The sequence below is a fragment of the Cynocephalus volans genome, chromosome 8 (genome assembly GCF_027409185.1).
Source record: "Cynocephalus volans isolate mCynVol1 chromosome 8, mCynVol1.pri, whole genome shotgun sequence".
In the NCBI taxonomy this organism is placed as follows: Eukaryota; Metazoa; Chordata; class Mammalia; order Dermoptera; family Cynocephalidae; genus Cynocephalus; species Cynocephalus volans.
Window position 1 is genome coordinate 41,375,048 of NC_084467.1, and position 14,024 is coordinate 41,389,071.

A 14,024-nucleotide genomic window follows, 5' to 3' on the forward strand; every position below is an offset into this window, starting at 1 on the left:
CTATATATAGAATAGCCTACAGACTCTACAAAAAAACCCTTACAGGTGATAAATGATTTTAGCAACATTGCAGGATACAAAATCAACACACAAAAATCAGCACTTCTATACTCCAACAGTGAACATGCAGAAAAAGAAATCAAGAAAGCTAGCTCATTTACAACAGTCAACAAAAAACTAAGTACCTAGGAATAAATTTAACCAAGGGTATGAAAAATCTCTACAAATCTCTCACTGTTGAGAGAAATTAAAGAGGACATGAGAAGATGAAAAGACATTCCATGCTCTTGGATTGGAAGAATTAATATTATGAAAATGGCCATATTACCAAAAGTCATCTACAGATTCAATGCAATTCCCATCAAAATTCCAATGACATTTTTCTCAGAAATGGAAAAAGCAGTCCTAACATTCATATGGAATAATAAAAGACCATAAATAGCCAAAGCAATTCTGAGCAAAAAAAAAAGCTGAAGGCATAATACTACCTGACTTTAAACTATACTAACCAAAAATAGCATGATACTGGTATAAAAATAGACTCACTGTTCTGGACCAGTGGAACAGAACAGAGAATCCAGAAATCAACCTATACACCTACAGTCATCTGATCTTCGACAAAAGCACCAAGTCTACACACTGCGGAAGAGATTGCCTCTTCAGCAAATGGTGCTGGGAAAACTGGACATTCATATGTAGAATGAAACTAGACCCTTACTTCACACCATATACCAAAATCAACTCAAAATAGATTTAAGAGTTAAATATGCATCCTGAAACAAAAAAGTTCCTTAAAGAAAACATAGGGGAAACACTCCAGGAAGTAAGATTGGTTACAGACTTGACCCCAAAAGCATAAGCAACCAAAGGAAAAATAAACAAATTGGATTTAATAATAAACAAACTAAAAAGCTTCTGCACAGGAAAAGAAACAATCAAATTAACAGAACGAAAGAAAACCAACAGAGTGGGCAAAAAAATTTGCAAAATATGCATCTCACAAAGGATTAATATCCACAATATACAAGGAACTCAAAAAACTTAATAGTAGAAAAACAAGTAACCCAATTTAAAAATGGGCAAAGGAGCTGAATAGGCATTTCTCAAAGGAAGATATACAAATGGCCATCAGACACATGAAAAAATGCTCAACATCACTCAGCAAATCAAAACCACTTTGAGATACCATCTCACTCCAGTTAGGACAGCTAATATCCAACAGTCTGAGAATGATAAATACTGTTGAGGTTGCAGAGAAAAAGGAACCCTCCTTCACTGTTGATGGGACTGCAAAATGGTGCAGCCTTTATGAAAAGTAGTATGGAGGTTCCTCAAACAGTTACAGATATATCTACCATATGACACAGCTATTACACTGCTGGGAATATACCCAGAGGAATGGAAATCATCATATCGTAGGGATACCTCTACTCCCATGTTTATTGCAGTGCTATTTGCAATTGTCAAGAGCTGGAATCAGCCCAAATGTCCATCATCAGATGAGTGGATAAGGAAAATGTAGTATATCTCTCTACACAATGGAATACTATTCTGCCATAAAAAGAAAAAATGGAATACTACCATTCACAGCAACATGGATGGACTTAGAGAAAACTATACTAAGTGACATAAGCCAGGCACAGAAAAAGAAATACCACATCTTCTCACTTAGTTGTGGGAGCTATAAACAAATAAATAAATAAATATACAAACAAATAAACTAGGTGGGGAGAGTTGGGTGAAGAAGACACAGCAATCACAACAATTCCTTGAACTTGTTAAGACAAACGAACAGATACGCTGTTGATGAAGAGGGAGGGGGGAAAGACGGAACTGGTAAAGTGATACAAAAATCAACAACACTGTATATTGATAAAGTAAAACTTTAAAATATAGGGAAAAAAAGAATTTACTGCTTGATAGACTCTTGCTTAGATAAGCGCAGATAATATTGTTTGGGGAAACCATGGGAAGACAAAATGTGTCAACTTGTTAAACATATGGGAATTACTTACGAATTGAATAGCTGAGGTTAGAATAGCCACAAATATGGTAAAAGGCCTGAGAAATCACTGTTCAGTATGTTATAATCAGTTCCATCTTTCCAGAATGTTTAGAATGAATTTACTTCTTAGACTTTCCTGAACTTACACTATAAAGCCTTCTCGCTTTTTCTGCTTGTTCAGCAGATTTACTTCTCATGCTGAGAGATGGTCTCCCTGGTTTGCAAACCTAAATAGAAGCCTCATTTAAATTTCCCTACAGACAAGGTCATGAGTTTGGTTTCCCAAACAGGGCAGCCATGAAAAAGTAATAATAATAATAATGAAACAATGAATTTCCCCACATGCTGAAGTGTTTGCTTTGACATTGAGCAAGTTATTCATCTTTTCTGTGCCTCGGTTTTTTTCAGATTCTTCATCTGTAAAATGGGAGTAGGGAGTAATAATAGTACGTACCTGAAAGGATTGTTTTGAGGATTAAATGAAGTAAACAATGTAAAGAATTTAGAATAGTACCTGTAAAATGGAAATGTTCAATAAATGTTAGCTATTACAATAATAGATTAAATAATAGAGAAAATGAGAATTATGTTCTCTCTTGTGGAAGTAGTATAAGTATAGCAATATTAATAACCAATATTAATCAAGCACTTCTTGTGTACCAGGCTGTAGTGGATTGAATTGTGCCCCCCTAAAACTCCCTGAAGTTTCAATTGTGTCCCCCAAGTTTTATGTACTGGAAATTTAGCCCCCACTGTGACTGTTAAGAGTGGGAAATCTTATTATGGTAATTGAAAGGCGGAGCCCTGAGGAGGTGATCGGATTGTACACCCATGCAGTAGTGAATGGATTAAAAATGGTGGTCAGGGGCGTGGTTCTCAGGGCTTTAAAAGAAGAGGAAAGTCTGCCTTTTGCTCTCTCTGCTCTCTCTGCTTCCACTCTCTTGCAATGTGAGACCCCTGGGTCACTGTCACCACCACCAGATGGACTTTGGACTTCTCAGCCTCAGAAACTGAAAGGAATAAATTTCATTTTCTTTATAAATCACCCAGTTCAGTGTACTTTGTTATAAGCAACAAAAAATGGACTAATACATAGGAATTACATTTAGTGTTTTATATGCATTATCACATGTAATTCCTACATCAATCCTATTATGTACTACCATTAATCCCATGTAATATATAGAAAAATTGATGATTTAAATAGATAAATAGATCAATAACTTTCCCAAGGTCACAAAGATAGTAAGTGGCAAAGCCAGGCCTGGAACAAACATTTGTCTAACAAAGAGTCCATACTCTTAACCACTAAATTTTGCTTGATGTTGATGATGATATGTAGCAATATCAGATTTTGAAAGAAGGAGGAGGAGGAAAGGGACAAGCAGGAGAAAAAGAGGGGAAGGAGTAAGAACAGAATGCAAAACAGTATTAGTTTTCTATTGTTAGTAGTAGTAATAGTAGTAGTAATCTGTTGTGGTGTTAGTTTTGCTCTTGCTATTGTTAGTATTATTGCTACTGTTGTGGTGTTTTAATGAAAACAATAGCCATTACATATTGAGCCTCTATTACCTACTGAACACTATCATCTCTTTACATACACCAACTTTATTTTCACAACACCCCTGTGAAGTATTATTTTCTTATTTTCTTTTTACAAATGAGATACTTGATACCAAGAGATTATTTTAACTTATCATGGGTAAACAGCTCATAACTGTCAGGATATAAACCCAAATCTGTTGGAATCCATTGTCTTTGCTCTTTCCACTGTGATATGCTGCCTCTATGAACTGTTGATTTTAGCCATGGCCAGAATGAAGTTTCACTGAGCCTGAATTCTCTATGATGAAAACTAAAGAAGGAGCAAACTTTCTTGGAATTTTAAAGTGAAATTCACACATCTATATTAAAGTTTGTGTGCGCGCGCGCGCACGCATGTGTGTGTGTGCTTAAGCTACATTACTGCTTATGTTAAGCCAAGAAATATTTTGTTGTCAAAAAACCTTTTTTTTTTTTTAAATCTCCTATTCCATACCTTGGCGGACGATCTGTTGATACCCAGACAAAACAGGATTGATGAATTGAGAAAAAGTCAAAATAATAAATGGATGTGTTTTGTTGTCTCATGTTATTGCTGGAGTGCAATTAATTTCTTTATGACTAGAGGCCTCAGACATTGCATCATATCCCATTTATCTGTATGAAGTGTCAAAGTAAGTGAGGGAAAAGAAACAATTTATTTTGGATGTGTGATCATCTGAGTTCATAAAACAATTTAGAACAAGAAATTCAAGGAAAGGCATCTCATTCACTGCTAACAGGACAGCCAAATAGTATAAACTTTCTGGTAGCAATTTAGAAATATGTATAAAGAGTCTTTAAAATGTTCCTATCCTTTGCCCATCACTTCACCTCATAGGAATTTATCCTAAAGAAGCAAAATGAAATTTGGGTAACATTTCCTGCATAAAGATGTTCACTACATTGTTATTTATAACAACATATAATAGAAAACAATCTATATACCCATGTGTAAGAAAAAGGCCCAATAGTAAATAGCTATTGTATAGCCAAGTTTTTAATAGATAGAATACTGCTTGTGATAATGTTTATGTCCTTTAGAAGCAAGACATAAAAATGTATACATGCTACAAATTTAATTATACTACAAAAAATAATATAGACAACAAATAAGCCTAGCAATAAATATGCCAAAAAATTAATAGTATTTGCTTCTAGCTAGTAAGTTGTATATGCTTTTTCTCTCTTCTAAAAATTACATTTTCCAAATTTACAACATTGATCATTGACTGCTTTTATAATCAGAAATGAGAAAGATAAATTCAGATATAAAAATAATATAAATAAAAGAAAACAGTTTAAATAGTTAAGGCATATCACTTTATTTCCTTTTATTGGCTGAAGTTTTATCATGAGTATTTAAATAGGAAGTTTGCTTTCACATCACACAAGTGTTCTGCTGAATCAATAATAAATTTCCACATAATAATATTTAATATCAGTTTTTCAGAGAGAAAATTACTTTTCCATAAAGTTATCAGGAATCTAGTTTTCATCAAATCTTACAAATGCACTATTTAGCAACGACTATTAGGGGTTAATATATCAGTCCTGAGATACAGCACCATATGTTCCAAGCTTTTATCATTTCCTAGAAACATCAAGAAAAATAACCCAAAAGCTAGACCTGTTTATACAGTACATTGGATGCTGCAATTTTTAACATTCATTTAATGGAGTCAGTCTGTGATGACTAATATTTTTTTGCCTGTTAGTACCAAGCCCTGAATAAGGTTCTTGAGTAGATTACATTCATGCAGGTCTCATTTTAACGGAAATTGGAGAGATGAAAAAAGATTATAGGAAGAGATGTTATAAAAACAGACCTCACAAGTCAAACTTAATAGTAAAACTATTCTCTTTCATGTGGACAACCATGAAAACAAATATCCTATGAAGCAGAGATATATGTTGTATCTTTCCAGCAGATCTTTATGCCTTCTCGAGACAGATTTCCATAACTTCATAATGAGATTACAGTTGATACGCAATGGCCCACAGAAAGAGGCTGATAAAGCATCAGACTCCAGGAAACCAGATAAACATGTTTTTGATTTCCCACTGCAACAAGGATAGAATAGCACTGAATATAAAGATAGAACCCAGAGAGACATAGCAAATATTGGTTCCTCCAACTTTAAAAATAAGCATCTGTAAAATAGACCCAACTCCATTATTAGAATAACCCCTTGGAATGCATTTATGTTACTCGCCTATTTAATTTATAGACAAGATTGCAAAAGAGGCTGTACAGATTTAACATGTAATATGAAAGTTATAACACTCCGGCAGAGACATCTGAAACACAAAGAAACTTTGAAATGTATGAGCAACTTGTCCAAAAACTGTCTCAGGTAGTAAAAATGAAACACATTTTTCCCTAACTTTCTCGTGATCTCACTCTTCAGCCCTCCTCCCGACCTGTATAAGCTGTATAAAGATGATCTTCATAAAGACTAAAGGGAAAGAAAAACTGGATTCATAACTTAATGTGACCCAAAGTTAAAGAAACAGTATAGTTTCAGAGTTTCTGCTAAGTCTGTATTTATCAAAGGACATAATGCAGATAGATGATTCTGTTGTTTGAAAAGTAATCAGCCCCATTTCTCAGGAGTTAGTACGTTCCTGGATGCAGTACGCAAGCTAAAGGATGTGCCTTTGCTATTCTAAAGGAGGAAGAGAGTAATCCCCTTTATGAATTTAGAAATCCTAGCAGATTACACTGCTTTTAAGAAAATGTTTCTCTTCCTTCATATGAATTGACTCCACTACTTCAGAATTATTGTTTCTTTCAGAGGTGTGTGTATGTGACAACTATAAGTTATTGACATGAGACAGGAACACTGACAGAATGAGGGTATGTATATGTTTATTTCATGGTAGCAGAGATCTTCATAGGGGTCCAAATTTGGAGTGCTAAGACTCAGTCTAGTACATGTGGCTAAAGCTTCCTGCTGTGTTATACTCTCTAGTATTAGCCTTTGGAAAATACACTTTGAGGATTATTGATTGCATTGGTAGAACAAGAAGGGCAATCGCAGGGTCAGGTGAACCCCTGTAGGTAAAGTGTGGGTTTTCCTAAGATCAGGAGAGAGAAGTATGATTATTATTTCTGTGAAAAACTGAAAAAGGAACTCTGTCATGGGAAAGTAAGTAAAACCAAAAAGCCAAACTCAGAAATAAAGTTTGTCGTTGAGGGGATCTCTGTGTTGGGTTTAAGTCTTTCTTTTCTCCCTCTGTCCTAAAATTCTGAGATAAATCATATTTAGCAAACAATATTCAGTGCTCTCCCCTATATTTGATTCCTTTTAGTTAGCCCCTAAACTTTAGTAAACACTACATACACCCAGTCCTGAGTCTGTGGTGCTGTAGAGAATTAAAACAATCAGTAGGAGAGTAAAGTGGCTGTTCCTGCACCACCACCCCCTTTTGCTGAAGCCAGCATGCCAGGAACAGTACTGTGCTGAGAAAGATATACAGTCCCTAAATTCTAGACACTGACCACTGCCTGACTCATGGCTCAAGTTGCAGCTGAGAGAAATTAAGAGAAGCAAGCAACCGGGTGAAAAAGCAAGAAAGATGAATTGACTCAGGAAGGGAAATTAAACAAACTCTTCACTTTCTCCCAAATAAACTAGAAAATGACAACCTGAAAGAAGAAGGTATGTGTTGGGTATAAAGCTATGCTTTCATCTGCTTAAAAGAATAATATCATATGTGTTTAAAGTTTGTTCAGAGTTTTCCATAATCAGCTGTTGCAATATAACAGAAAGATAACTGATTTCTCAAGATTTGATTTTATTTATTAGCTCTATTTTTGTCAATTCTCTGTCATGAAAAATAGGATTTGAAAAGGTTATAAAAACATGCACTGTTAGAAAGTGTAGCTAAAAAATTGCAGTTAAAGGCAGATTGATACATTCAGAATAAAATAAAAGTTAGTATACAGAAACACAAGCAAAAAAGTGTTCCAGACTCATTAGAGAGGGCTGTAAAATTGGCTCTGAGTTTCTGAGTAGCCAAAGCAAAGAGAAGATAGGGTCAATTATAAGAAACATATTATTTTAAAGATACAAACACCCTGTTTTACAGGAGAAGAAAAGCTTTTTCTGAAATTGAGTTCTGTGAGAAATGTCTCTCACAGGTGTTTTTAAAGAAGAGATTATAGAGAATGGCAACCTACATAAACATAATAGTAAGTCACTGCCACTGATTCCTTATAGAGTCCCTCACAGAAGCCTAGAACACTGTATCATGATTCCTATCAAAAACAAGTACTCTCAGATAAAATATTTACATTATACAGCAACCACTAAATAACAGAAGTCAGCATATGTACATATTTCTCTTTATCTCTTGAAACAAAACTATATCATTGCTGTATATATATAAGAATATATTCCCAATACAGTCATTATTTTCATATTCCTAAAAGAAAACGAAAGCATATTCTTCTTACAAAACCCCACTGATGGTATACACTATTTCCCTCACCTGTGATTCTTTCACATTTTCAACAGTAAAGTTGAACCAGACTCGGAAGCGTGGATTACAGGTATCCGGCCTAATGAACAGGTCATACTCAAACTCAGAGACCTGGTCCACCCGTCCAAGGTTACCTGGTAATAAAAATTAAGAGAACTGTGTTTTAACAGAAGTCCTTGCAACTCAGTGATACATACGTACATTTAAATATTATGTGCTCCGATAACAGCATCTGTCATCATTCAGTACTTGTATTCACCATTCACGGTCTGCAAGTGTAGAGCTAGGGCTGGGTCTGGAGCTCACAGACCCCTCGAGCCCATTCACAAACCCTTCACACACAGGTCTATGAGCTAGGTAGCTGGCATAAAGGTCCCTGGAGCCTTGGTTGAAGAAGGGATAGTCTTTATTCAGCACACACAACACTAAAAGATAGGCGGTACAAAGAGAAACTCAGAAACTGGACTGCTACCAGCAAAGTCCGAAGTAAAACTGAGCAGCTGCCAGCAGAGTAAACATGCTCTATTTTTAGACAGGAGCTCTGCCAGCCAGCTTCCGCTTCACAAACTGAAGAACACACAATAACAATTAACTGAAGATACATGGGTGCACATGCACAGTAACTCAACCCACACACAACTTGTTTACAAAGAATTAAGAATGTGCTGCTGACTACCCAACCAGACCTGAGCCAAGTGAACCTGACTAAATTATCCTATTTTCCTCGCAATAATAAGGCTGCCAACTCTGAATGTAGCACAGAGTAAGGAAAGCTTTCAGCTAGTCCAGACTGTAGTACAAGCAGCTATGCCTGGCACTTATGACCCAGATCCTCTCATGATAGAAGTGTATTTGACATACTGGGATGCTAGATGGTAAGCCTCAATAAAGCAAGAAAGGAATTACAAACTTTGGTTTCCTAGTTAGAAAAATTAGTACAATAATATTTTATGTATTTTATATTAAGCTTTAAAATGTATAAACTACCTCTGATATATTGGATCTTGTTTTATTCTCACAACAAGGCTGAGGTTTGTACTGCACTTGTTATATTTCAAACATCTATCAGAAAATGTTTAAGAATACGTAGAGTAAGGTTTTAAACAAAAATTAGAAGTGGTTGCTACATAAGAAACTAATGGTATACTTACAACCAGGAAATCTTATTTCCATTTTCTCCACCACCAGAACTAATATTATATTTAAAAAATGCATAAACTTAGGTTTTACCTCTTCCCTGTGACTGATATTCTAATGAATTACCAAAATGTTAACAAAAGGATAGGATAAAAATAAAAGCAAATAATCTGCTGAATTCCCAAACCAGCTAATCAACAGCTGAAGAGTCAAGATGACTATAGATAGCAACAAAGAAATTGAGAAGGTGGTATTTGGATGAGCACAAACACATCCTCCTTTATTTTTTTATTGGTTATGTATATTCATGAGATACAAAGCTGATTGTCAACTCTCGTGCCCAAGATGTGAATGCCAGATCCATACTGGCAGAATGTCCATTAACACAAATTGTGATTGTACCCCATGTTCCCCACTCAATTATCCCCAACCTCCCTCCCCCTTCCCCTACCCCCCTGCTCCACTTTGCTCCCAAGGTATGTTCTCTCACTCTGCCAAGTCCAATGCACCACTATGGTCTGTCTTTCCTTCCTTCTTTCTCTCTTAGCTCCCACTAATTAGTGAGTATTTGCGGTATTTATCCCTCTCTGCTTTGCTTATTTCACTCAACATAAGTTTCTCCAAGCTCATCCATATTGTTGCAAATGGGAGAATTTCATTCTTTTTTATGGCAGAGTAATATTCCCTGGTGTATATATACCACAGTTTCCTTATCCAATCATCCATTGATTGACATTTAGTTTGGTTCTATATCTTGGCTATTGTAAACAGAGCTGCAATGAACATAGGAGGGCAGGTATCCCTTCAACATGATGACTTCCATTCCTCTGGGTATATAACCAGAAGTGGGATTGTTGGATGGTATGGAAGCTCTATCTGTAGTTCTCTGAGAAACCACCATACTGTTTCCATAGTGGTTGTACTAATTTTCAGTCTCACCAACAGTGCCGGAGCATTCCCTTCTCTCCACACCCTCGCCAGCATTTGTTATTTATTGTCTTTCTGATTATAGCCAGTCTAACCAGGGTGAGATGGTATCTCAATGTAGTTTTAATTTGCCTTTCCCTGATGACTAGGGATTTGAGCATTTTTTCATGTACCTGTTGGCCATTTATAAAAATGTCTATTCAGCTCTTTTGTCCATTTTTTAATTGGGTTATTTGTTTTGTTATTGTGTAATTGCTTGAGTTCCCTGTATATTATGGATATTAATCCCTTGTCGGATGCACAGTTAGCAAAAATATTCTCCCACCCTGTAGGTTGTTGTTTCAGTAAGTTGATTGCTTCCTTTGCTGTGCAGAAGATTCTTAGTTTGATAGAGTCCCTTTTGTTTATTTTTTCTTTTGTTGCTTGTGCTTTCAGGCTCATGTTCATAAATTCTGGGCCTAGACCTAGTTCCTGAAGTGTATCACCTATATTTTCCCTTAGTAATTTTACAGTTTCAGGTCTTATACTTAAGTCTTTAATCCACTTTGAGTTGATTTTAGTGTATGGTGAGAGGTGCATATCTACCCAATTTTCCACTATATATTCAATATCCAATATCTATTCTGCATATAGCTATCCAATCTTCCCAGAACCACTTACTGAAGAGGCAGTCTTTTCCCCTGTCGGGTCCGCTCCCAGCCAACCCGAACAGCCCTAGCCTCGTTCCTTTTGGTGGGTAAGCAAATGGCCTGGATTCCTCTTTCCCTCCGGTCCCCTTTGAAAGGAGACGGGGGAAAGAGAGCCATGAAGAGAGGTGAGCACAGCTGCCAGCCCCAACCAGCCCAGTTAAAGGACACTCAGACGCGGCGGGGGTTCTGTCAAGCAGTTCCGTTTATTATCACACAAGCACTTGCTTTTAAAGGCAAATGGGGAAGGGAGGTTTTTTACATAATCCTATCAGCTTAAAGGTCAAGGGCATGCATCCTGTCTCAATGCCTAGCTATTGCAACCACGCAGTGTTCATGAGCGCGGAAGCACGTATTTGGCCAATAAGGGCTAAGGCAAGGTTCCCACAGACACTCTCACCCTACTTCCTCCCGGCGCCGTCTTAGGCTGGCATGTTAATACGCCCTTCTGGGCCCATAATGGTGCCGCTTGTAATGTCACTTAAGGTGGGGTTAGTTTTTAAGGCCCGACATCTCCCCCTTTTTGTTTTAATAAGGCAGCTGGAGGCGGCTAACCTTCCCAGCCACACCTCCATTCCCTCTGGTGGCTGTGCCTGTCTTAGGTTGTTTCCCTCTGGAAATCTTACCCATGATTGACTATCCAGCCAAGCGGGGATGGGGCGGAGCCTTACAGATTGGTGTTGATTTTTTGAAGGGCCATATTGACCCAAGGGCTGTCAGGGCTTTCATTGTGGGCCACCTCCTCTACCACCTGGGTGAGCATTACGAGATAAGTGGTGTTGCGCCTTATAAGGGACACAACCTGGCAAATGGCATAAGGCCCCAAGATGATTAAGACAAGGAAAATGGCTAGGCGGCCTGCCAGGGAGGAAAGCAGGGTGGTGAGCCACAGGGAACTTGAAAGCAGGCTTTGGAACCAATTACTATTGGCTTCTCACTCTTTTTTTGTGCTTTTCTAGCCCTTCTCTAAGCTTAGCTAGGGAATCTTTGACCACTCCAGAGTGGTCGGCATAGAAGCAACACTCTTCTTTGAGGGCGGCACATAGCCCTCCTTGTTGTAGAAGTAGCAGATCCAATCTGCGTCGGTTCTGTAGCAGCTTGTATGACCTCCCAGGTTTGGTTGGCTGGCTCGTGGGGACCTCCCCCGGTGGCAGAGGCCCTTGTCCTTGTTGACCCGAGGAACACGGCCACTTGGAGCATCCACAAAGGGTTCATAATGCAGTCTGAGACATACAAACAATAAACTCCTCAGGGTCCTCAGTACCCTGGGTATCTGGCAAGAACTTTAGATTTTTGGCTGGGACCCATATAGGGGTTGACTCACTGAGGGGAAAGACACAACCAACCCACTCCACTGGCCTGTTAAGGGGTCTTTCCACTGCACTTGGACTTCCGGGCATGGTGGTTGAGCTGACCAGTGTTTCTGGAAGGTAGACAGGGGTTCATTTTTGGAAAAATTTAGGATGTTTAAAGTTAGGAGTGCCTTTCTCAACTGCTGATGAGGGCTGATGACTCCCCCTTTTTGTTTGAATAATTGATTTTTTAGGCATTGGTGATGCCATTCAACAATGGCTTGTCCTTGGGGGTTATAGGGAATCCCTGTAGTATGTTTAATGTTCCATTGTATTAAGAATCCTTGTAAGGCTTTGCTAGAAAAACAAGGCCCCATTACCTGTTTTAATTTGTGCTGGCAGCCCTAAAGTGGTAAAACACTGCAGCAGGTGACTTTTTGCATGCTTGGCAGCTTCACCTGCATGTGCTGTGGCCCAACACACGTGTGAATAGGTGTCAACGGACACAATAACATATTTGAGTTTCCCAAAAGGTGGGAAGTGAGTTACATCAGTTTGCCACAGTACATTAGGCTTGAGTCCCCTAGGATTGACCCCTGGCGGTTGTAAGGGGGGTACCTGCAGATAAGGAAGGCATGATTTGCATGTGTGTACAATCCTTTTTAGCTGTGAAATAGGTATATTTGGAAACCTGGCATGTAGACCTCGCCAGTTTACATGAGTTAAAGTGTGCAGTTGGCTGGCACTATCTATTGTATTTATTTTAGGGCCCTGAGAGGCAAGAGTGTCTGCCTGGGCATTTCCAGTGGCTGGAAATCCTGGCATCCCTTGATGACCTTGAAGGTGTTGAACAAAAATAGGGTTATTGCGGCCTTGTAAGGTACTCCTTACTTGTACCATAAGGGAGGAGATGGGATTACAATCTAAGCAAATGTGGGCTTCCGGAAGCCCAGGGAGAAGATTGGCCGCATATAAGCTGTCTGTAAAAAGGTTAATGGGGTCTGGCACCTTTTGCAGGGCAAGGAGTATAGCGAGCAGCTCTTTGTACTGTGCTGACCCATCACAGGGGTGAAAATGAGTAGCGGGGGCCGCCTGTGATGTGGTGCATGGGGGGTTGTAAATAATTACAGCAGTCCCTGATTTGCCACCATCCATGAAGACATTGTAGGCGTCTACCAGGGATTTGGCAGCAAAAAGCAGTGGGTTAGTCCATGACAGCTCTTTGAAGGCAGAGGCCCATTTATTGTTGCCATAGTGGCAATCAACAACCCCGAGATACCCTTCTAGAGCCAGTGCCAGCCGGCTTTGATATTGAGCTAACCATGTAAAATCTGCCAAGCGGAAGGGGACGACAATTTTCTGTGGTTCCTTTGTGAAACATCTTAGTGAGCATTACCTTCCTTTCATTATTAGGTCAGCGGCTTGGTTCAGAGTGGTGTACACCCAGGGGACCCCTCCTAGGGATAAGTGTACACATTGGAGTGGCTCCCCCCTTTGGGTTAGGGCAGCCATGTATGTGGTGTTAGTGGCTATGAGCCATAACTCTACAGGGGACTCAGGGTCATAGCGTTTCAACTGGGCGCTGTTTATGAGATCTTGGACTGACTTTAAAAGCTGACGGCACTCAGGCGGGAGCATGAAGGGGGTGCTGGGGTCAGAGGCATGCAACAGAGCAAACAGGGGAACGAGGGCCGGTGGAAAGAAGGATGCATGAGCGTAGCCAATTTATTTCACCTAGAAGCTTTTGTAATTGAGGGAGAGTATATGAGTTTGAGATGGTTAGCTGAGGCGTTAATGGGCTAGCCTTTTCTAAAGTTAAAAGTGTGCCCAGAATTTTAAACGGGGGTATGGTCTGGACCTTATCAGCTGACACCTGTAACCTCCATTTAGTCAAGCAGGAGAGAGTTA

General features: G+C 38.8%; 1 protein-coding gene across 1 annotated transcript in view; it reads right to left on the bottom strand.

Annotated features, from left to right (window-relative positions):
* Nucleotides 1–14,024, bottom strand: part of AGBL4 (AGBL carboxypeptidase 4) — a 1,343,713-nt gene that overhangs the window by 1,176,248 nt on the left and 153,441 nt on the right. Inside the window, exon 3 of the mRNA XM_063105750.1 lies at nt 8,084–8,208. Coding sequence (XP_062961820.1) covers nt 8,084–8,208 — 125 coding nt within the window. The remainder of the gene's footprint in view (nt 1–8,083; nt 8,209–14,024) is intronic.